The 22,852-nt window shown below is 43.2% G+C and overlaps 1 protein-coding gene and 1 long non-coding RNA gene across 4 annotated transcripts; both read right to left on the bottom strand.

Annotated features, from left to right (window-relative positions):
* Positions 1-1,121: 1,121 nt before the first annotated feature.
* Positions 1,122-11,250, bottom strand: LOC146444206 (organic solute transporter subunit alpha-like). 3 transcript variants are annotated; one of them, XM_085050273.1, is made up of 8 exons: positions 11,057-11,250; positions 9,341-9,492; positions 9,151-9,224; positions 7,573-7,731; positions 4,769-4,880; positions 3,698-3,844; positions 2,226-2,331; positions 1,122-1,757 (listed from the first exon to the last, which is right to left on the bottom strand). In XM_085050273.1, exons 1-8 carry the CDS (start codon positions 11,133-11,135, stop codon positions 1,570-1,572), a joined length of 1,017 nt encoding a protein of 338 aa, XP_084906399.1. In that variant the 5' UTR covers positions 11,136-11,250; the 3' UTR covers positions 1,122-1,569. The 3 variants fall into 3 exon arrangements, with proteins under 3 accessions (XP_084906399.1, XP_084906406.1, XP_084906414.1); XM_085050280.1 differs by lacking the exon at positions 11,057-11,250 and adding an exon at positions 9,663-10,111; XM_085050288.1 differs by lacking the exon at positions 11,057-11,250 and adding an exon at positions 9,659-10,111.
* A 1,794-nt stretch (positions 11,251-13,044) lies between these two features.
* On the bottom strand, positions 13,045-20,443 carry LOC146444207 (uncharacterized). Its single transcript, XR_014849670.1, has 3 exons — positions 20,156-20,443; positions 13,983-14,396; positions 13,045-13,152 (listed from the first exon to the last, which is right to left on the bottom strand). It is a non-coding gene; the product is annotated as an uncharacterized LOC146444207 (long non-coding RNA).
* Positions 20,444-22,852: the final 2,409 nt, after the last annotated feature.

Raw genomic sequence — 22,852 nt, forward strand, 5'->3', positions numbered from 1 at the left:
AGAAAACATCCTAAGTCGGCCCAAATTTCTACTTCAGGTGGTTCACTAGTTGTTTTCAGAATATTTCATTGCCCACCAATTCCCAAACTGAATGCAATTTTTTAATTCAATGTAAGCCATAAAAAAGCCCCACTGTGTGTTGGGCTGGGTCCAGAGAAGGGCCACAGAAATGACGAGAGGGCTGGAGCACTTCACCCTATGAAGACAGGCTGAGGGAGAGCCTTCTTCTATTCTTCAGCCTGGAGAATAGAAGGCTCTGGGAAGAGGCTACCTTATGGTGTCCTTGCAATACCTAAACAGGACTACAAGAAAGATGGGGACACACTTTTTAGCAGAGCCTGTTGCAATAGGACATGGGATAACAGTCTTAAACTACAAGAGGGTAGATTCAGACTAGATATAAGGAAGACTTTTTTTTTTGTAATGAGAGGGGTGAAATAATGGAATGGGTGGCCCAGAGAGGTGGCAGATGCTCCATTCCTGGGAACATTCCAGGACAGGGCTCTGAGCAACCTGATCTAGTTGAAAATGTCTCTGCTCACTCCAGGGGGCTTAGACTAGACAACCTTTAAAGGTCTCTTCCAGCCCAAAGTACACTGCAACTTTCTCTGCCTAGCTTTGCTCTGTTGCCCTTGTCTGGACACACTCCAACACCTCAATGTCCTTTTTTGCCATGAGGCGCCCAAAACTGAATAAAAGCTCTCAGGTATGCCTCACCAGAGGGACAATCACTGCCCTGGTCCTGCTGGCCACACTGCTGCTGATCCAGGCCAGGATGTCATTGCCCTTCTTGGTCACCTGGGCACAGCTGGCTCATGTTGAGCTGGCTGCTGGTGACCAGCACCCCCAGTATTCCTTTCAATCACTCCCATCCTCACAGACACTGTTAGTGCAAGGATCCTGAGTATCATTATCCCCATTTTCCAAGCAAAGAACCAATGCACCAAGCAACATCACAGACCAGTGGTGGAAGACAGCTCAGACTCTAACTCCTACTTTCTTTTTCCAGGCCAGTGAGAGAGAACCTGCTGTCCCTAGGAAGAACACCTGATGTATTTACAAACAGTAATTGTGTATTTGCCAGCTTAGGAGGTGAATTGCCAAGGAATGTAAAAATGGTATAGAGTGAGAGATGATCTGTTGTAATGGAGGAAGCACAGAAAAATGCTGTGTTGGACATATGACCGCAATCCAGGGTGAAATAAGATTTTAAAAGGTAAAAAAAGATGAAAAATAATTACTCTGAATTAATTGTTAAATCATAGTCATTCTAATAGCTAAAAAAAAACCACATTGTGAGACAGTTTGGCAGCATCAAGTACTCAGTAACAGCATAAAATGGTATAAAATCTTAGCAAATTACATGGCATGAAAACACTCACACCATGTATTCATCTCTGGAGAATCAACAGGGTTATCTTTCCACTGCTGATCCTTTCAGTACTGCAGCTCACAAGCATTTATGTCAGAAGTTGTTCTGACATGGACAGTGGCTATTTTTGGTGCAAGAATATATAAGTTCCTGAAGCTGAGCTCATAGCTCCTGCAGAACAGGAGCACAGAGAGCTTCTAAACCTTTGGCAATCCACCTTCAACAGCTGCACCATTCAGGATAATCTTAGGAGTCTCCTTGTTGTCCACAGGTTCTTCACATGCACGCTCTGGAGGCTCTAGGTCATGGTATTTCCTCCGATAGATCACTCTCGAGATTACAGTTATCAGAAACATTTCCATGATGAGCAGCTGCTGGGCTATATCTAAAAAAAAAAAAAAAAAAGGCAAAGAAAAGCCCCCAAAAGGTGAAATTACTATCAGACAAAAAATTAATAATTGGTGTATTAATTTTCACCCGTGCAAAAGGAACAAACTCTATCATCCTGTCCTCATGTCTCTTGCACTCCGCAATGACATCAATTAAAGATTTCCAGTATTGCCTATCAATAAGCATGCAATAAATTATGCATCCAAAACACAAGAGATTTAACAGTAATTTTGTGTGTTGATTTCTTTTCCTCTCATTTCTGATTCTCATTATCAAGTTCTTCTCTATGACCATGACAGCTATAAAACTTTCATTCTTGTTTTTGAAGTAAAAACTGAGATTCTCCAAAAGCATGTGATCTAAGGAAATTAGTATTTTGGAAAACACCAGAGATTTCCATTAGCAACACTGAACTGGTACCTTTATAAGTAAATGAAGAACATTCTTCCCCCAAAAAACTTACATGATCCTCTTGCTGTAGAGGAGAGTGGTGGAGCACAGGGAATGATTTTTTGTGTAGCGAATATGTTGATAATAGTGGTCTGCAGGTGGTTCAAAATGACAATAAACTGCGCCAGAAAGGGAAAACAAATGCCTTAGCTACCAGAAAGAAGTTTATAGTTCACAAAACAATTCTGCTTTGATAACAGAACCTCATTTGCCTCATTCCTCCTTGCTTGCCCTCCCTTTCTACCCATCTACCAGCAGGGTGCCTGCCATTCTGCAGAATTCATCTTAAGGTCACGATGATATTGCTCTGAATAGGAGTATTAAATTAATCCTGGACTTGAAAAGTGTTTCGTCTCAGCCCTTCATTTAGGAGGTACATTATAAACAGACCTCCCAGCAGGGATTTCAAATAATACTGAGCTCTGAATAGCAGATAACAATGTTTAAAAAATGCCTGTTAATTTGACCCATGAGCTTGTGTTCTTCCTTAATGGAAGAAAGACTCAAAGAACATTTTTCCTGTTGTCTCCTCTTTTTGCCACAGCAGGGAGATGTTGTGAAGCCCAAATTATATGAGACTGGGTTCTTTGCCAGGAGGTCTGAAGGACTGTTCACAGCTTGAGTTCAGCAACCACGACTTGTGCATCACATTACACTGAGGCAGCCATGGAGCTGTCCAAGTGTCTGTAGCTGCTGGTGTAGCTGCTTGAGTCTAAACCCTCACATTAACAGTTTGCCATCCTAAACCTGAATTCACCCTAACACAAATTTGCAGGTGTGGCCATCCTCTTTACTGCCTTTATAAGTGCTTAATAATTTACTTAACCTTAGTGCATCAGCCTTGCTGTATGTCCTGTTCAAGAAGGATGCATATCCAAGGATTCTGCTGGACTCTTTTCAGAGGGATGTGGAAGAGGGTGGCCTTGTCCCTGTGGTTTTTCAATCTAACCTATCTGGTTCTGTTCCTTACTATTTAATGATTCTCAGCCAGTATTTTCACTATCATCTAATTCTGCAGTCTGTAATGGCCAAGAAAAATACTGTTTAAACAGAATATTGTGGAATGCTGAAACAGTTCAAACAACAGCCACCCACACAATGCAACATATCCTCCCCTAATTTTTAGAGGTACACACTGACAATTTAACATTGCATTTTGGGATACCACATCTATAAACCTTCCTTCAAGCCCCACAGAAAGTGCTGTTGTGATTTCAGTGGTCTAATGATAAATAGATTTTACATGGCTTTCACATCTCCAGCACTCCTGAGAGACTAGAGGTAAATTGGCTCAAGGTGAAACTGAACAGCAGCCAAGGAGAGCTCTTCAAAGGGATGCAGCTTTAATCAGGTAAAAATATGGCTTTGCACAGTGTATTTAATGGGAAAAAACCCACAAATTTTCAACAAATGAGCAAGAAATAGAGAGACAAAGTTGTATTAGCAGTTAAGAGAAATTCTTACCAGAAATATGAAAGTTCTCACCTGATAAAGCGCAAACTTTGGGATAATGTTCTTACACTTAAGGAGAATCCTAACTTTTCGGAACATGATTCCAACTGCCCACAGAGCACAAAGGGTGAGAGCACCAATGAAGCAGCTAATCCACAGTGCAGGTCCTTTGGGAGACAACTGAGAAGCAAATCACACAACCTTATAGAACCTTACTTTGCACTTCACTGTTTCCAGGAAGAAGTCGTGAACTGGGCAATGCTAAAATGATTGTTCCTATCTCCATGAAAGCTGGTGGCAGCCATAGTTGCTGGGTTTTGCATGGGGAAACTGTCCAGAACCAACTGGAGTGTTGGCACAGGCTCTTCCCCCATGGGCACCACCATGGAGATATGTTCAGCCTGGGGAGGTGACAAGGGACACAACCCCTCACTGTTGCAATTGCCAGCCATTGAGTGTGTGCCTTTTCAAAGACCTCAGCAGCACCTGGCAATGCTCATCAGCTCATGAGAGCATATTCAGCCTGACATCTCAGATGGGTCATTCATTTTATACCATGAAACAACAACAAAAATATTACTTTTAGTCTGAGTTATCCAAGAGGTACAAAATTATGATCAGATACAGATTTCTCCATCATCTTGCAGGTTACATGGTACAAAGCAGAAGTACAGTACTATCTTTTCATTTTGCAGAGATATAAAAATCACCATGATTTGCTGAAAAACAAATAGAATTAGGCTTCCTGTTAACATGCCAGTACAGACACTCGTTTCTTAACATTGTACCTTACAAAACACAGGGCAGATACATCCCACAGGGCAACTTGCAGTCCTGCTATTCTAACCATACAACCTGGGAAATGTACTGGAGCATAATCTGATGCCCAACACCCTCTGATGCCCAATTTCTTTCCAAGAGAAGCCAGAAAATGGAGATTCTGGGAAGGCAGAAATTATATGCTTCAGGGTCTCAAAAGAATACAGTAAGGACTCACTTGGATGTGCTCCCAGATTTCATAGTTTAGTTGTAGGCTAAGTTAGTAACATCAACCCTAAAACCTACTGATTTTATGGGCCATCTCTGATTAAAATATTTACTTACATTGTAAAGGACATAATTCCCATTAGTCCAAAGCACTATTGATAAAAATATGAGCACAGGCCGTAAGACAGCAAACTGAAAGGTGCCCAGCTTCAGCCAAAAGAGGGTTTGCCTAGCAAAAAAAAAAAAAAAAAAAACCACCAAAATTAGATATGCCAAGATTTTATCACCAACCTTAATAACATTTTCTGGATCCTGTAAACTACAAAACTTTTCCACTCCTGTAGCATGTGGCTAAAAGCTGGAGATGAACAGCTTCAAGATTAGAAATTCTTTCCAAGAATTTCCCAATATTTATTTAATAAAGTCTCCACAAAAATAGTACTTTTCCAGCTCTGTAGCAAGTATGTACTAACCAAAGCTGGGCAAAACATGATGTCTTTCTCTGCCCTGAAGCCAACCAGGGAGACAGTAGCTGCATAACCGGTTTCTGAACAATTATGCCATTTGCTCTTGCCTTGTGTTTCCTTATTATCTCAGTTCTCCCATGAAACTGGGCAAATCAGCCTGTTCAGTCATTTCCTAGTCCTGTGGTAGACCAAGAAAGGGAATCCCACAGACCTAGGTGAAAGGACTGGTAGTTTTTCAGTGCATCATGAAGAGTACCATGTAAGCATCTGGTTTTGCTCCTCTGTAGTCTAACAGAAGAAAGGAACTGTGGAATTGGCAAATTCCATGAGGCCAGCAGGACAGCTCAGGATTCATTCCCTTCTGTCAGTATAAAGTGGGTCCAGAACACAGCCTGTAACCTGGCCAGCCAGCATTAATGGACACCAGGAAAGGGGCAGATGAACTTTCCAACAGAGGGCATGAAAGCTGACTGACCTGAGCTCTCCTTCAGCCTTCACAGGACAAGCTGCAGCTGCTACAGCTGCCTCATGTTTTAGTCTGTTACTGAGCGTGATTTCCCATACTTTCAGTGTTGTTTTCTGTAGTTCCTTGGCCCCTTGAGGCTGCCATCAGAGATGTCTCAGCAGACAGCAGGCTGCCATTTAGTATGCCAAAGGATATAGCCATGAACCAGGAGATACAGGAATTGCTCAATGAATATAGCCAATAAACACAGGATTATGAACAGCACAAACACATGTGGAAAGATCTGCACTGGGCCAGTCATTTAGTGTGTGAATTTCCAAAGATTTATTATTCCAGAGGGATTTAAAGAATAATAGATGTGAACAAACAGTGCAGTCACTGCAATGCCACAAGTTGTTTCCCTAGTTAACATGGGCCCATCTTTATTGATCACCAGATTTCTTCTGCAACATCTCTCCCTATTGCATGGATTGTCATATTGCCTCATCTGTACCTTGTTATTTTTCCCAGGACTGCACACAGTACATGTTTTTTTAAAAGAATGAATCCCTCCCTCAAGGTAGCTCCCTGTTTCCCCATGAGATACCTATGGAAGGAACACAAGACTGACTTTTCTCTCATATAGCTCGCTAATATTTTTTTAAAAGGTAAACTGCAATGGAAATAGACTAGAGGTTAGAGCAGTGAGCAGATGGGTCTCCCAGTGGCACAGATACCAGAGAAGGAGGCCTAAGCCCTCTGTAGAGCAAAAAGCCTTTTTTTTTTTTCAAACAGAGAGCTGTCTTTCCTGCCAGCATTAGTAGGCACTGTCTAGCACCTGAAATGAGTCCATATGAGCTGACATCATCCTGTGTAAGCTGTAACTGGACTGAACAACTGCAAGGCAGAGTAGGGGATCGTCTCCCAAGCTCCCAGGTACTACAACCTATACAGGGGGTGACAGACATGGGAAGAAAAACAAATAAAGATACAATTTTTAGTTGGTCTAGTACCTCTTCTTCTTGGTACCCCCTCCATGTAAATATTTAAATATTTATAGTGTTACTCTATTAAAAAAAATTATGGAAGCAAAAGTTTAAATTCTAATACCAAATGAGGCAGTTTAAGGAAGAATTATTATGATAAAAAATTAGAAATTTTGAAAATGCATCAGAAACCACTATGCTGTGCTCTGTTTGATGCTTTCCTTTAAAGAGAGCGTAAAGTCCCCAAGGTCCCTCTGACACCAAAGTCCACAGCCTCATAGAAAATCTAGTATGTTCAGTCCCTCAGATTTTGCTTATAATGGGAGAAACAGTCTCATGCTCTGTGCCACTAAGAAAGCCCCAGGAAATACATGAGGCTTCCAGGCTGTGGAGTGGGGTGTAAATGGCAGGGTGATAATAACCAGAGAGGAGCTCCACCAGGCAGTGCTCAAAGGAGTGCAGGTTTATGTTACAGCATATTGGCTCCTGTAGCTCTCCGTCCTTACCCCACTTCTCTGAGTGTAGAAGGAGAAAACATCTGCTTTTGCCTCACCAGTCAATGCCATTTCAATGAGATCGAAGCTTTACAAGAATTACATCTACTTGTTTTTCTAAAAATTATTTTAACCTGAAGTAGTTTTAAAGTCAAAATCAGAATGAAACATTTGAATTTTATCAAAGTGAGAGGAATTTTCTATCAAGAGAGCCTCCATTTGACAATTCTGCTTGTGAAAAACACCCAATTTCAAGACATTTCTTCCCTTCTGGAATGAAAAGAAACTGAAATGTCAATTATAAGGTTTTCTAGAGTAGCAATTTCTCTTCCCACACACTTCTGCATTATAGAAATGAAATAAATTAGTGGTGGTGTACAGCCCCAAAGTGATGATGCTGTTTAAAAGAGGCAGCTTGAGATGGATTGAGACTGACTTTTGGGAAGCTTTGCAGTAAGCCTGGCCCTGCCAAGTTGGCTAAATTCCAGCAGCCGTTTCCAAGCTGGGAAATCTTAAAGGAGCAGCTCACCTAGTGATGGGCACACGAGGGAGGCAGAGGCAGCAGCAGCAGCAGGGGCCAGTGCTGATGGTGAAGCGACTATTTTCAAACCGCCTGAGAAGCACCTTCTGGCCTCCACACTCTTTAATCATCATCATCAGGAACTTGTGGATAACTATGGAAAAAAATCTAGAAGAGGAAGAAAATTTCAGATTAAACTTGTCTGTATGTCTCTTGTATGCCTGTGCTGGGCAGTGCTGCCTTCTGTACAGGGCTTTTACAGCCTATGCTTGGCAATCAAGAAAAATTCTAGCTCTGTCTGTGAGAAACCTTCTGCTTTCCATCACCTTGGAGGACCAGAACAGCCCTAACCTCACTGAAAGAGGAACAAGCCAAGGCACAGAGCAGGTGTGGAATTTCCCAAAGCCACTCTGGTGGCTGGTGGCAGTCAGTATTAAAGCACAGGCTTTCCTGGCCCCAGTCATTATGGCTGTATTTTTCCATAAGTTATCTAGTTCTGACTAGTCCGAACTTTTTAGAACAAGTCCTCTTCCTCCTCAAACATGGCTTTCAACCAACAAACATGGCCAGGTTCATACAAATAGCTATCATCAAATGTGCTGGCCCAGGCAGGGTGTGGTTCCTCTGCAGACAAAGCACAGACTGCTGCAACCCCACCTCTCCCTCCTTCCCCAGCTGCACATTCTCAACCCTACCCAGGAACTACAGATTGTGCCACCAAACTGATTCATGGGAATCCAATCAATAAAAGAGGTTCTCTTCTGCACTGCCTGCAGCTTGGGCAAGGGAGGAGGGGGAATTCAAACACACTTGAAGTGCCACAAGACTGGATTGTTGGAAGTTTCTGGCAATCTGCACTACCTGCACACACTGCTGCATGCTGTGTTCCCTGCTACTGTGTTATCACTCCTCTTTTACTCTACGCTTTTAGTAAATGCAGTGTGACATAGAGTGAGGCAGCCTCTGACAGTTTGTAATACTGTCTTGCAGTGCATTCCAAAATCACATCCAAATGTGGAGTGCTGAGGGCCACAGCATCCCCCAACCTGGTCCTGCCCAGCAGGGCTGTGCCATCACCTCCAGAAAGCAGGGACCACATTTCTCCCTTCTCTGTGCATGCCAGAGCTGTCACACTTGTACATAAAGTGCTTTTATGAGGACAACTGTGGAACACTTTTACATTGATATACTCATCGGGGCTCACTTGGCACCATTAATAATAGACCTCCACAGCTCATCATTAGTAAAAGTGCAGGGAAGAAGTCACAGGCCAGACTCTCATTCCACATGACATGCAGAGAGAGGAAAGACAGACTACTGCACCAAAGAGACTGTCAATCCAAGGAATCAATTACATGCGAGTCACAGATCCTTCATACTGACGTTCCCACACCAGGGGACTGTAGCACTGGAACTGTTTCAGCATTTTCCACCTCCCAGAAAAGAGCTGCCAAGAGATTTCAACTCAAACAAAAAATTACTGAATTGTTAAATTTACAAAATGACTGTGTTACCAAGAGCAGGAGATGTTTAAAATGAAGAAATTCAGGGTTTGGAGCAACATCTAGAAACAAGCAGAATACTCACATTCCTGCTGTGAAATCTGTAAACATTGTTGAGCGAGGAACCCACATGCCAATGCATGAAGTAGTAGAGATCACCTACAGAGAAAGGGAGGAGGGCTGTATGAAGGGCAGATTTTCATGTGGCTCCTGTGGATTTTCAGGGAAGCCCTGTTTTCAGCATTCAGTGTTATCTCATTTCCACGCTAACTTACTGGAGCTGCAGCATTAATCCAAATGATGATTGATCTTTTGGAGGAGGGGATTTTCCTGTAGATGTAGACTGCTTCCTCTATAAACACCAGAATGGCAATGAGCGTCATCAGAGTCAAGGTTGCAAAGAGAAATCTCCCTGGTAGGTCAAGGCCTGTGGAGAGAGAGAAGAAAACAGACAGTTTTCTTTATTTCACATTTATTTCACATTTATTTCACATTTATTTCACAAGCATTTCACAAGCATTTCACAAGCATTTCAAACGTTAATGTAACAACACTGTCTCTGAGGGGCTTCTTTGCCCTATTTCTGCAAATACTTGCACTTGTCCTTAGTTACACAGGCAGAACACCGACTCCACAGAGCAGTTCAAATACTGAAGTTCATGACTAAATCTTTCCAGGATCCACAGACAGTATATGGGAAGAATACGCCTTCACCTTCTCAAAGCATTATGCAATTGTCTCTTCCAGAAAGGTGGAGTTCCAGGACAAATATCCTTAGGTGAATGTAAATATGTAGCAGAAATAAATACAGAATACAGAATACAAATAAATACAGTAAATACATAGTCTGGGAACTTTTCCAGGCAGGCTACAAGCAAATATGTATTCACTCAGTATTCTGCTTCCTGCCTCCATCATACATTCATGGGCATGTTACATGTAACTTCCTTAGACAGGCAAACTTACTAGAAGCTCGGTGGAAGACTGTAGGACACACAAACAATGTAAGGAAAAGCCCCTGATATACCTGGCCTGAGATAAAACTTGATATCTTCACCAAAATCTTTTTTGCCTCTCCCTTAAAGCTGGATATGGTTATCAACATTTACCCACAGGTGATGGGTTTACATCTGCATTGACGCTGGGTGTGGATATCAGCTTTTACCCACAACTGACGGTTGAAGTGTGTTTTCTCCCAAGGCATCAGTTTCCAGAGGCAGAGGAAAGCGCTGCAGTGGAGCCATGCTTAATTTAGAAGTTCATGTTCATCATCAGTACTAACTCCTGCCAGACCCGCAGCCTATGTGAAGGCAAAGCAAAGCCTCTGACGCAGCCGCTTTAACCCAACCTACTTCAAAAAACCCTGGCACTTCCAGACTTGACTGCAGGCGGGGCAGTGCATGTCTCAGGGGACATCTCCACTCCTCAGATCTCACCGGAGGGAGCCTGAGAGCCGGCGAAGCTCCGGGAGCCTGTTCGGCGCTCGGTTCCGCGGGTCCCGGGTGGCCCTGGCTTTCCCTCCCGCCCTGTTCTGTGACATCCCCACCGCAGCTCTGGGCTGGGGCTGGGCTGTCCTCTCGCCCTGCCCCGAAGCCAGAGGCTGCTCGGTCCCCAGACAGGCGGAGGATCGGCCGGCACAGGCGGATGCTGACCTCCGCCCGGGGATTCCCTCGCCGGCCAAGAATGGCGAAGGAGCAGGCAGCGACAGGGGCAGGGCAGGGACAGGGACAGGGGCAGGGGCAGGGGCAGGGGCAGGGACAGGGACAGGGACAGGGGCACGAGCAGGGAATAGGCAGGGACAGGGAGAGGGGCACGGGCAGGGACACGGGCGGGGGGGACACGGGCACGGGCAGAGCCGGGCCAGCCCCGCCATGCCGCCGCGCCGGGTGCCGAGGGCGCAGCCGGGCAGGGGCTGCTCACGGGTGTCCGGGGCGGAGGGGCGGCGGACAGCGGGCAGCCTCCTCTCCTTCTCCTCCCGCCCCCACACTCACTCCGCAGGAGCTCCTCCGCGTAGGGCGGCTCGCTGGCGCTGCAGGATGGGTGCAGCGTCCCGTTCGCCTCGCCCTCCATGGCTGCGCGGCCGCAGCCCCCGGCGCGGTGTCCTGGCGGTGCCGGGGGCTGGCGACGGGCGGCGGGGTCTGTGCTTGCCCGGCCGCCGGTCCCTGGCGAGGGGGAGGCGATGCTCGGAGCCGTGCCGGGGCCGGTTAATGATTACCGCGGGGACGGGGCGGGCGGGTGGCTCAAGAACCGAGCCCGCGCTGCCTCCTGGTGCCCGGCGGGACGGGCAGTGCCCGGCCAGGGACAGTGCCCGGTCAGGGACAGTGCCCAGCCAGGGACAGTGCCCAGCCCGGGGCAGTGCCCAGCCAGGGACAGTGCCCAGCCAGGGACAGTGCCCAGCCCGGGACAGTGCCCGGTCAGGGACAGTGCCCGGTCAGGGACAGTGCCCGGCCAGGGACAGTGCCCAGCCCAGGACAGTGCCCAGCCCGGGACAGCGCGCCCACCCCGCCGGCCAGGGGCCGCGGCTGTTCCCGGCTGGTTCCCGAGTGCCTGCCCGGCCTCGGTGGAGCCGCTTGCGGGGCCCAGCCGAGCCCATAATCGCAGCGCCAGGGTGTCGAACACCTTGAGCCGGGTCCCGGCAGCCGAGGCTGGATCCCCGGGGCCATGTCCGCCTTCGCTCCAGCCCCGGGGCACGGGCGGAAAGATTCTCGGTCGATGGTGTTTGAGGGACTTTCCATGGAGCCCTTCAGCAAAGGCTGCCCGATCACCTTGGCTGCAACGAGGTGAGATGATGAAGGAGAGCACAGTGAGGGTAGGAATACACCGAAAGATTCTCCACGTCCCCTGCTGGAAGGTTTCTTTCTGCAGCCTGATCATTTTCTGGCTGTTTCCAGGAGAAGGGAATGAGTACTGAAATTATGGAATTTGGTGACCTACCAGGTTGTTCAGGATACTCGGGCTGAAAGCTGCTAACCCGAACCCTGATCCTAATGGTTAGAGTGCTGAGTGGCAAAACGGCAGGGACACACTGTGACAATGAGCACAGAGTGGTGTCCGGGGGAGGAGGACAGTCTTAATTACCTATGCAGTGATAAGCGATTGCCACTCACTAAAAAGATCATGGAGGCACAGTGGATAATCCCCAAAAATTACAGACAAGGAATCAGCATTGGGAAAAATTGCAAAGGACTGCAAGAAATTTGTGGATAAAAAAGGAAAAATGGCCCTTACAAAATGGCTAAAATGTGTTTAAAAAGGAGGCCTCCCTTCACCATGTGGTGTTCTAGAAAGTTGAACAAATTGAAGTGGGGAGGTGAGGAATTTAGGGACATTTTTAGACACCAAGGGCCCTTCTGGTAAAGGCTGCCATCTTCTCAGGATTCCCAAGGGTTTTACAGGAAGGACAGGCCAGACACTGAAACACTGTCAGCAAGAACAGAGGGATGCATGGGAGAACTGGACTGCCTACTGTCTAACACCAGCAGGTACCCAATAGAGAGAATACAGGTTCCTTCCAGAGTGGCAGGATTTAGGAGCAGGACAGATGAGGCTACCAACAGCCTCTTCTGTTACTGTCAGGAGAGCTTGGTTACAGATCAAAATAATTTATTTTGAGTCCTGCCTGGCAATTGCTGTCCTTGTTTTCTCTGTGTTGAGAGGTGAGGAGGAGAGCCTTCCAGGTTCACCAGAAGGGATGTTACAGCAACTGGCTGTTGGAATGTGGTATCTGCCCAATTTTCACAGTCTGCCCAGAGCATCCTCCATCCAGCACATCTGCTGCTGCCTAGCTGCAGAAAGATACAGGCAAAAGCCATGAAATACTGCTTCAGCTTATTTTCTATTTGAAAGTCTGTTTTCTCATTCTGAACAAAAAGTTGCTAGTAGAGAGGGAAATTACCTTAAATGACCATACATTTTCTACAGTTTGCTTGATTTTTTTTCCAACTTTTTCCAATATGTGACCAAAAGTTTATTAGGATTGCTGGGATTTAAAGATGGCCCAATGCCTTTGAATGTTCTTCCTGAGCAGACACAACAGGATTCCCATCTGTTGTTATTTTGGTTGCCAGCTCCTTGTATTCCCTGAAAGCTAAAAGTAAAAATCCCTTACCTGTGAATTCCTTTTTCTGAATGAGGCAGGTTTGGCAATGCTTTTGTTAAAGACATTCTTACACTAAGTATAATAGAGTCAAGAATTCCTTGAATTCAGTAACAGTTTTGGATTTGACAGGCATATTTAAACCATTCAGTAATACCAGTTTGGAACAAATAATGCAGCATGCACTGAACATGGCATTAGAGAGTCTCCTGTCTCAAACCTATAGAAAATTAGCAAGTTGAAGTTTAGAGGTTAAGGATTAATTCCCACCTGCTCTTGTAGAGATCCATCCAACTCTCTCCTACTGGAGCCTCTCACACAAAATAGAGTCTAAAAAGAGAACCACAGACCTACTGTGATCCTTTTTTGTTAAGAACACCATTTACCATTTTTGGGTCAAATATTGGATCCGCTTCCTTAAAAGCTGCCATATGTCCTGAGGGGAGTATGCATCACCTCTTCCTCACATTCTGGACTTATATCTTGGCAACAATATTTGCCTGACAGTGCTTAAATGCAATGAAACAAACTGGAGAATATGCCATGATCCCTCAGTTACCACAGCTGGAAGTCTGCTGCTCTGTACACACTTTCTCAGACCAGACTCTTCAGCAATGTCCTCTCTGCACTGCCCTCTAAGCCAAATGCTGTGTCTCTACACCAGCAGCAAATCCTTCAGATTCCCATATATATATATATATAAATATATATATATAAATATATTGTATTTTCCATAAAAAACCAACCAACTAACCAAACCCCAAAGCCACATTCAGCAGTAGAAGATTATTTATAAATGGATCACCTTTTCGTTTAGATACCTGAAGAGATTGTCACAGTTCCTCAGAATAAAAAACACCTCTGAACACAGTTCCCTGCCTCTTGTGACCAGCAGCTTTTGTGTGCTCTGTAGTTCAGCCCCCTTCCAGACAGTGCACAGCTCAGATTTGTTTCTTCTCATGAAATATGCCCCTTTGCTTCTTTTTGTGCTCATCTTTTTAAAAGCACTGCAGATGCTTATCTTCTTCCATTTTTATGATGATTTTTATTTTCACCTGCCTCACTGCAGGGATTACTGGGTCCTCTCAGCTCTGTGGATCAGGATGCCTGTTGTGATCATTGCCCCACAGTGTGTGGTCCAGAGGAGCTGATGCCATCTGTGGTGTCTCCCTGAGGAGGAATTCTGGCCTTCAGAAGGTGGTGCAGCCTCTCTACCCCATGCTGGTGGGCCAAGCCTGTAGACAGAAAACCTGATGTCAGCCCTGGCTCAGAAACTGAACACCAGGAGATCCTGCAGGTAATATCACAGGACATACTCAGAGCTCATTGCACAGGATACACAGGATAGATCATTGTATTTTGGTTGTCGGAAGTCCAGGAGAAACATGCATCATCAGTGCAGATGGGAAAGATGGGGAATGCAGCCCCTTCCATAGAATCATTCAATTTGGGAAAGACTTTTAAGACCATCAGTCCAACCACAAACCCGACACTGCAAACAGTCCTGAGGCAAGGTTAACTTACCTCCTGGCAGGGTACACAGACTTCAAGACACAATCCTTTAGTCAGCAAAAATGTACATTAACTGGAGAGGGTTCCAGCTGATTCTGCAAGGGCCCCAACAACTCTGAACTCCAGGGACAGAAACCAATGTGTGGAGCAGCTGCATTTGCTAAGTAAGGTTGAAAATCAAGGTAGGCATTTGAGGCTCAGATGCAGAAAGTAAAGGTTTGGAGTTGTAGACTAACATACTCCAGAGGTGCCAGAAGGAAAGGTTACTACGCCTACCTGATTCTCTTCATACTTCTGCTGACAGCTCTGGTCATGGAGCTCTAATCACACGGATAAATCAGCCAGTTTGACAGAGACAAATGATTTGAACTCTTTAACCTCCTCCCACTGCATTTGCTTAAGACAATTTGGAGGCTAACTGATAGAGAATGGTAAACTGAATCATCCCAGAAAGAGCTTAACACTCATTAATGGGAAAGGTAATTATCCATTAAAATGCTGTTGCTGGATTTGAAATGCTGCATTTGTACAGCAATTTCATAGAAAAGGAGGGAGAGCTTCAACAGTACCTCTGCTAGAGTGTGTACACAGGGAGAACTATAAAAGTACTTGCAACTATGCTTATGTGAAAGGATCTGATCTGTACTGATACAAAAAACTCATAATGTCATCAAAAACTTGTGTAATGGAGTCTGTAAGCTTGGGTTAATGTTTAAATACAGATGAAAACAACTGGATTTTCATTCATTTTTCTCTGTGATGGACAGAAGGCAAAAATAAATAAATATAAGGAAAAGAAGCATTCACAGAAAGGAAAGAAAAAATGAAAGACGAGTGGAAAAATAATACTAACTGATGATTTAAAATAATGCCAAAACTAGACTTAATTCATTCCCTCTCAGGAAGAGAGGTATCTCCAGTTCACTTTAGCAGAAATGTAGATTCCCTCTGTGTGCTCTGCCAAAACAAAGATATGTTTTAATCAAGATGAACCACTAGGTGTAAATTCAGAGGAACTGGGTGAAATTACATGGAAAGAAAATCAACTTTTTGAGTTTTTCCTGGGGTGCAAATTATGTTCAGCAGAGTTCAAGCTAACAGGACAAATTTGTGTTAGAAAAATAACATCAATGTTCAGTGCCACGGGGCACTGTACATCACATTTCTCAAAAGTTCAGATACCCAACCAGAAAAGAAAATTCAGCTAAAATTATTCAGCTTTCAAAGGAATGCATATGTTTAATAATAAAATTAAATCCTGGTTTTCAGCTATAGCATAATATACAGGTGGACTGAGATGCAGCTCAGCCTTTCCCACTATAAATCCATTGACTTTTCACATTTCAGAAGGTGGCTCATTAATGTAAGAGAAGGAATATCTATAGCACTGTAAAAGAAATTAATAATGGGATTTACTTGTTATGTGGATCATGACAGCAACTATAAAAATAAAGAAATACAACCACTACAATGGAATAAATTAAGATAACAAAACTGAATTGTAATTTTAGTGCTTATTCAGGTGGACAAATTTCTGCATTAAAAAGAATATCAGGTGTACCAGAAGCTTGGATGCTCTTAAGAAGAGAGCTTAGACAAAGACCCTTATCAGCAGAGAAGCAATAAAAGAGAAAAGAGAGAGGCTTTCATTAAATCTGAAGCTAAGAGGATTGATTTTATCTTACTTCCAAAGTAGCACATCAGTATCTGGCAGTCAATATAGGGAAGAAATATAAAGAGACAAACTCAAACTATTAATTTTGTAATATATTGTTACACTTTCCTCCAGTTATGAGTCTTACCCTTTTTAAGTAACTTAGGAGCAATTGCTTGTGTCAGTAGAACAACAGAAAGGAAATTCACAGTACTTCATAGCAGAACAAAGAGCTGAAAGAACCTGCTAAAATTAGGACCCCAAACTGGTGGTAAGGGGGGTAACCAACAATCAGCATCCTGAGGGAGAGCAGAGGCAGGGAGTGCATTTTCCCTGCCATTGCTCTGATAAAGTACACATATTTGATTGCACAGCTTTTCAGCAATGGAAGAAGTTTTTCCCCAAAGGAGTGTTGATGAGCAGTAAGACAAATATGCCTTAAGGACCGAGTAAATGCCACTCTGAGAGCATCTCATATGTGTCCAAGGACACTGATGGGCAAAGACAAACCTCACAGATCTTGAACATCAAAAGGAATAGATAAGGATTAAGGAGTTCTGTCCCCAGGGTGAATTTCTGTAGGTTTTTCCTTTCCAGTCCTGATTTAGAACCCCCAACTTCCAGAGGAGGGCTGCCAAGAATTCTGAGGATTTGTGTCAAAAATGCCATTTCACCTGAAGGGAGGCTTCTGATGAGAGGGGTGATTTTTAAAAGATTTACTCTCAGAAAACTATTTTGTAACTTTGTTTTATGTAAAAACATTTCAGCTTGACATTCCCTACAGGAATTGTTTTGCAATTCTGCTGTTTAAAACAAATTTTTAAATGTGAAACATTTTGAAAATCATTAAAATAGTAATGTAAATAAAAATGCAATGCTTCAAAGTGAGGGAATTACACATTAATTCATTGTTTTGTTTTTTGTTTTCTTGTTTTGTTTTGTTTTGGTTTTGATTTTGATTTTGATGGTGGTTTTTGGGTTTGGGGGGGTTGGGGTTTTTTTTTTGTTTGCTTTGGTTTGGAGGTTTTTTTCTGGTGATGTATTTTTTGGTTTTGGTTTGGTTTGTGTGTTTGTTTGGGGGTTTTTTGTTTGTTGGTTTGGTTTGGTTTGGGTTTTGGGGTTTTTTTTGTTATGGAAGTTTCTGCTTTTCAGCTGAATTCAAGACACCAGACCTTAAGAAAAGCTAAGGACCTCTTCATGGAGCAGAGTTTGCTGTGCCAAAACCATGCTTGAGATCATGTCAGGTGCTGGGCAGGACAGATCATGCATTTCTTCCAACAGGTCATAACATGACAGAAATGTGTTCTACTCCCTCTGTATTCCTATAACTGGGAAGCAAAAAAAGAAACCAAACCCAAAACCAGAACATGCACGTACAACAGCAAAACTGTAATATAATAATATAATTAAAATATAGTAATATAATTTAAAACCCAAAACACAGCATGTTCCAAAAATTAGGGGTATATTGTTTTGTGTGGCAAGCAGAGTACCCCCAGCAAGCAAGGAGAAAAGAGCACACATGTATGAATGCAAAATATTGTCAGCATGGGCTTTGGTCACCATGGCAGTGAGACTGCCTGTGCCAGCAGCCTGGGCAAGGGTGAAATCCTGCACTGGCTACCTACAAAATCACTGCTACAGCCTCCAGCTGTACTTTTAACCTTCATATAAACACAGCTTGTGAAAAACTGAAGCTTCTACCTTTTTTTTTTCTCATAAGTAATTAAAAAAATTACATTTTTAAAGTTACAGTCAGGAAAAAAAGATGTTTTCAGTTTGTTGTTCTTGTTGCCATAGCTCTTGCTACATGCATGGGAAATTCATGGTTTAGAAAATATCAAAAAGCCACAGCAATGTCTGAGCTTGTGGTGAACTGTGAAGGTGGAAGAAGAGCACAAACATCCGCATTCAATTTTGAATTTTTATCCTGTAGTTCATACACAAATAGAGCCAAAGGGAGAGGTGAATAGGTTTGGTAGAGAAGCAGGAGCATCTGGAGCAGAGTTTGGCTGCAAAGGAAACACAAAAGCCTTCAAATAAACATTAGACACATGTTTGTAATGGCTCAAAGATGCACTGTCTGCAGATGAAAACTGTAAGTTGGGCTTCAGACAAACACCTAAACTGGGCAGGAATAGCTGCATGGTCGGGGAGGGTATGAAATAATACACAGGTCACAGTAAACCAGAAAACTATGAAACTTGCTAGCAAGAAAGAGAGGCTGCATGACTGTCTCTAGTGTCTCTCTGTCTTTGTGCAAATGGTGCCTATGCCTCTGCCCCATGTGTGTTGAGGAAATGTGCCCCAGACACAAAATTGGAAATCCAGGGCTTGTCTTGAGGCTGGGGGTGCCCTCTGTTCCAGGACTTACAAACCTTGCTAAATTGTTTGTGCAATTGTTTTTCCTACAGAAAAGGAAAAAAAAACCCTCAAACACTAACTTGCAGAAGACCCTGTAGCTTTCTTCTGTGCACTCCTGGAAGTTTTACAATGTCAGACAACCTGTTGTGACCCGTAAGAGGTTTTCCCTTCTGGAATTGGTGTGTCTGGAGTCCCTGCACTGTCACCCCAGGGGTTCCACTGCCTCTTCCCAGCTCACAGAGACAGGCAGGGGCAGCTCAGGCTGCCTGAGGGAAACAAGGCATTGAAGAAAGGAATTAGGTCCCTCCCAAGGGAATGGCCATTTTTTGTGTTTTCCAGTATATAACAGCTAAATACTCACATTGTGCAGATATTGCCTTGATAATGAACAACCTGTACCACTCTGGGGTTTTATTATACTGTTCTCTTAAAATGTTTTGTTTCCATTGTATCTTCATTGGGACAGAAGAAGGGGACTTGGGAATACAGTGAAGGAGATTCACAATAGCTGTGGTATTTGTTTAGTTTTGGCAAGAACTATTTCAGAAGTCAAGAGTTTGAGCTTTTGCATCTGTGCAATGGCAGAAGTGCAGGGCAGAGCAGTGGAAGGGTCCCTCCAGAGATGGATGCAGGAGGACAAAAACATTAATGTGTTTCTTGACAAATAGACAACTGAATTCTTCTGATACTTATTCTATTTGGAATTGTGTAATTTTTCAATAATGCTTTAAAAAGTAGAAACCAAATTCAAATGTTTGGCTTTGCTGGGCAGAACTGTTATGATTTATTCCAAAATATAAAGTTAAAGGCCTCTTTTGCAGAGACAGTCTGGATAGCTCTATTATCTGGCATTAGTATTAGCCAAAAGACTGGTTCAGATCAGCTTACTCCTTGAGCATAATGAACCATAAATTACTATGAATAATCACATCCTATCAGCAGCTGTCACATCATCTTAGCAGCAGTCAGGGGGTACAGCTAGAAATTTGTGACTGTCCAAAGAGCAAAATGACGTCTGGAGTAATACAAAAAGTCATCACCAAATAATTGTAAGTATAAGTTCACATCAGCTTTAAAAAATAAAAAAAGAGCATCATATAGTGAATATCTATTTATACTCAGAAGTTTCATTTTCTCTGCACTTCTGCCCCCTTAAACCTTTGAGTGGAATCTGATAGCCATGCTTCATTTCTTGTTCTTCTAGCAAATACGCTGCAAAAATGCCACCTTCTCCTAAGGCAGTTCTGTCTAAGCAGCACTGACATATTCCTGACAGCATTAATTCTCATGATCCATTGATATGGAAGATTACAAATTAAGCAAATTTGCAAAGACCTGCCAGAGATGAAAAGCAATTTGAAGTGGAATAGAGTTCTAATGAGTATTGTCATCTACTATGTACATATCTTGATTTTATCTGAGTGCAGTTCTCTTCCACTTCTGGCACACATTCATCCTACTTACTTCGAAGTGTTAATTTGTCATCCTCTTCCATCTGGAGTGAACACGTAGGCACACACCACAGCCATCATGAATGGGGACACAGGACCCTGAGTGACTGAATTTGGGCTCCAGTCTGTAGAAATCTGCAGAGCAAGACTTTCAGACATCTCACCTGGCATAATTCAAGACGGGTCTCTTTGGCAAAGGCTCAATGCTCATTTCATTAGGTGAACTCAGAGCCTGTCTTCCCATAAGGAGGCAAAAGCAGTATCTTTCAGGAGACAGCTTGGAAGGTCCTAATTGTGTCTTTCAAGCTGAAATAGAAATTCCTGTTTCAGATATTAGATTTTTTTGCACTCCTGTATTTCCAGAAGGTCCATACTGACCAGGGGGAAGACCAGGGTAGCAAAAATACACTGAGGGGATTCACCTTTGGCTTGGGTAAACCTTGCACATCTCAGTTCTGCTTTTTATGTAAGGAAGGCTGGGGCTGAAGGGAAGGAGAGATCTGTGGGATGTTTCTAGTCAGGACTGGGATCTTGAGCGTGCAGGGTTTGCTTGGGGCTCTCACCCACAGCCAGCAGCTGACATTTAGTAGCAGACAAGCCCCATCTCTACTGGCTACTCTGAAGCCAGCAAGCCAATTTCTGTGGCATTTCTGCAGGAGTGAGGATACTGCAGCAGTGTTATCCCAGCTTCCCACCCTGTGTGAGGATCAGCAAAGCCTCTTTTCACGCAGGACACTGCTCTCCCAATGCAAATGCACACACTGGATCAAGGGGAATTTCATCAGCATCTGTTTCAGGAAGGAAGCAGATGATTTAGAGTCTCTAGGAACTGCACTGCTGGACACTTTCTTCTTATTTCTTGAACCATTTTCAAAACAGCTGTTACATATTCCTCTTACGTTTCATCATCCCAGGACATGCAATAGATATATTCCAGAGTTCCTGAGGGGACAAAGATCATTATATAAAGATTGTTTTTCAAAACGAAAATAGGAGAGAAAGAAAAACAGATATTTTACATGCTAGTGAGGCAAATTCAGAGGAAGAAATAATTTTATTAGCCTAACTTGAGAAAACTGGGAAAAATAGGAAAGCTTTCAGATTGTAAAAGCCATCAGAGATGGTGTGTTAGTGACATGTCCCACACACTGCAACCTTAGGCAGCTTTTTAACTGCAACTAAGCTCAAAAGGCAGAAGCAAGTTTAACATACTATGAGCTAGACCACAGAGAGACCTTTTCAACACACCTTTCTCTTGTTTTGACAAATTCATTAGATATTTCCAGATATTCCTTGCATTTCTGATAGCCTGTTTCTCTCATCCCCTCATCATTCTGTTACTTTCTTAGAATATGTTTTTGTTTTACAGGATAGATTTTTCATGTTAATGTGTAAGTTGCAGGGTGTTTGGTCTAACTGAGACCCAAGCCAGCTTTTCCACTCTTGCTTGGCAGTTCCCATGGCAGCATCTGTTATCTCTCCCTTAGTCTAACATCGCTCTGATTTATCTCCACTTGCCTCTTCTATTATCTCCTCTTGCCACCAATTTCCTCTTTTCTAGCATCTGACAAGTTGACTAGCACCTTCACATAGCAACTATCACAGCTCCCCCAGCATCTTTCAGGCCTTGCTGACAGCTGAATAATATGGTATCTGTCCTGGTTCAGAACTGTCATTCCCACGTAATAATTTCCAGACAAAAATTTCTCTGATGCTCTTTGTTTCTTTTTCCTCTGTCGCTCAGTTCTACCTAGTCACTTTACAGTTTCTCCGATATTTACTCCCCACCAATTCATTCTGACTTTGTAAGTGGAAGCAAGAATTTGAATAAGTTCCACCTGAATGCTGAGCTGTGTGTTTTGGGGGTAGAGGGGAGGTGTTCAAGTCTCACGACAGAAAATTATTATCTTGTCTGACTGGCAGTTAATACTTAGGGGCCAATTTCTGCAGTGCAAACATTTGCATGTCCGGAAAGTAATTTGTATAAACATTTGACAACAATTGCTTGGAGTTTACTATGACTGGAAACATTAATGACAGTAAAACTAATTCAGTGAAATACTTGCAAAAAGCCTCACTGTTATCTCTGTAGAAAAATCAAAAGCCTAACAATCCTCGGTGTTTAAATATTAAATTATTTAAATAATTAACTTTTTCCTTAAGTCTTATTTTCTGCAAAAATAAGAAAATTGGACTTCACTCAAAGTGAAGTCCAATTTTTAAAGATACTTTCATCAAAAAAAGTAAGGAAAATGTGATCTATATCCTGGAGATTAAAACCTTCCACACCAACAAAAAAATTACAAGAGTGCAGTAATAGCTATATATATATTTAAATCTCACAGTTGTCTGAACCAGGCTTTTATCAGCTTGGTCCAATAAACTAGAATACTGAAGAAAATGCATTCAAACCAAAACCACGTTTTTAATAATCCTTGGCTATTTTTGCAGCTTGAAACTTGACAAACCTGCTTCCTTTTTAAAAGTCAGGTGTAACACCTCATGTTTAAAAATAGGCATAAAGCACAGCATTGTTACGTACTCAGCATGGTTCCCAAATGCTCTCATGTACCCCTGGTTCTTGCAGTTCTGGAAGAAGGGGTGTCTGTTTTGACTTTCCTTGCTTTTTCCATGAAGTTCCCTCTGCTGCTGGTGGCTTTTGTGGAAGCTGTTTGCTGGAAATGTATTGCCCTGTATAAAACTGTGTGGA

This window comes from Lichenostomus cassidix, chromosome 1, assembly GCF_008360975.1.
Source record: "Lichenostomus cassidix isolate B80296 chromosome 1, HeHo_3.0, whole genome shotgun sequence".
Classification (NCBI taxonomy): Eukaryota; Metazoa; Chordata; class Aves; order Passeriformes; family Meliphagidae; genus Lichenostomus; species Lichenostomus cassidix.

Bases quoted from the DNA above. Each gene is read 5' to 3' on its own strand.
- LOC146444206 (XM_085050273.1), bottom strand. From the start codon at position 11,135: ATGGAGGGCGAGGCGAACGGGACGCTGCACCCATCCTGCAGCGCCAGC. The intron at 9,225-9,340 runs GTAAGTTAGCGT...CTTTCTCTGTAG, and splicing joins GGATTAATGCTGCAGCTCCA to GTGATCTCTACTACTTCATG. The intron at 3,845-4,768 runs GTAAGTAAATAT...TTTGCTTCTCAG, and splicing joins GGAATTATGTCCTTTACAAT to TTGTCTCCCAAAGGACCTGC.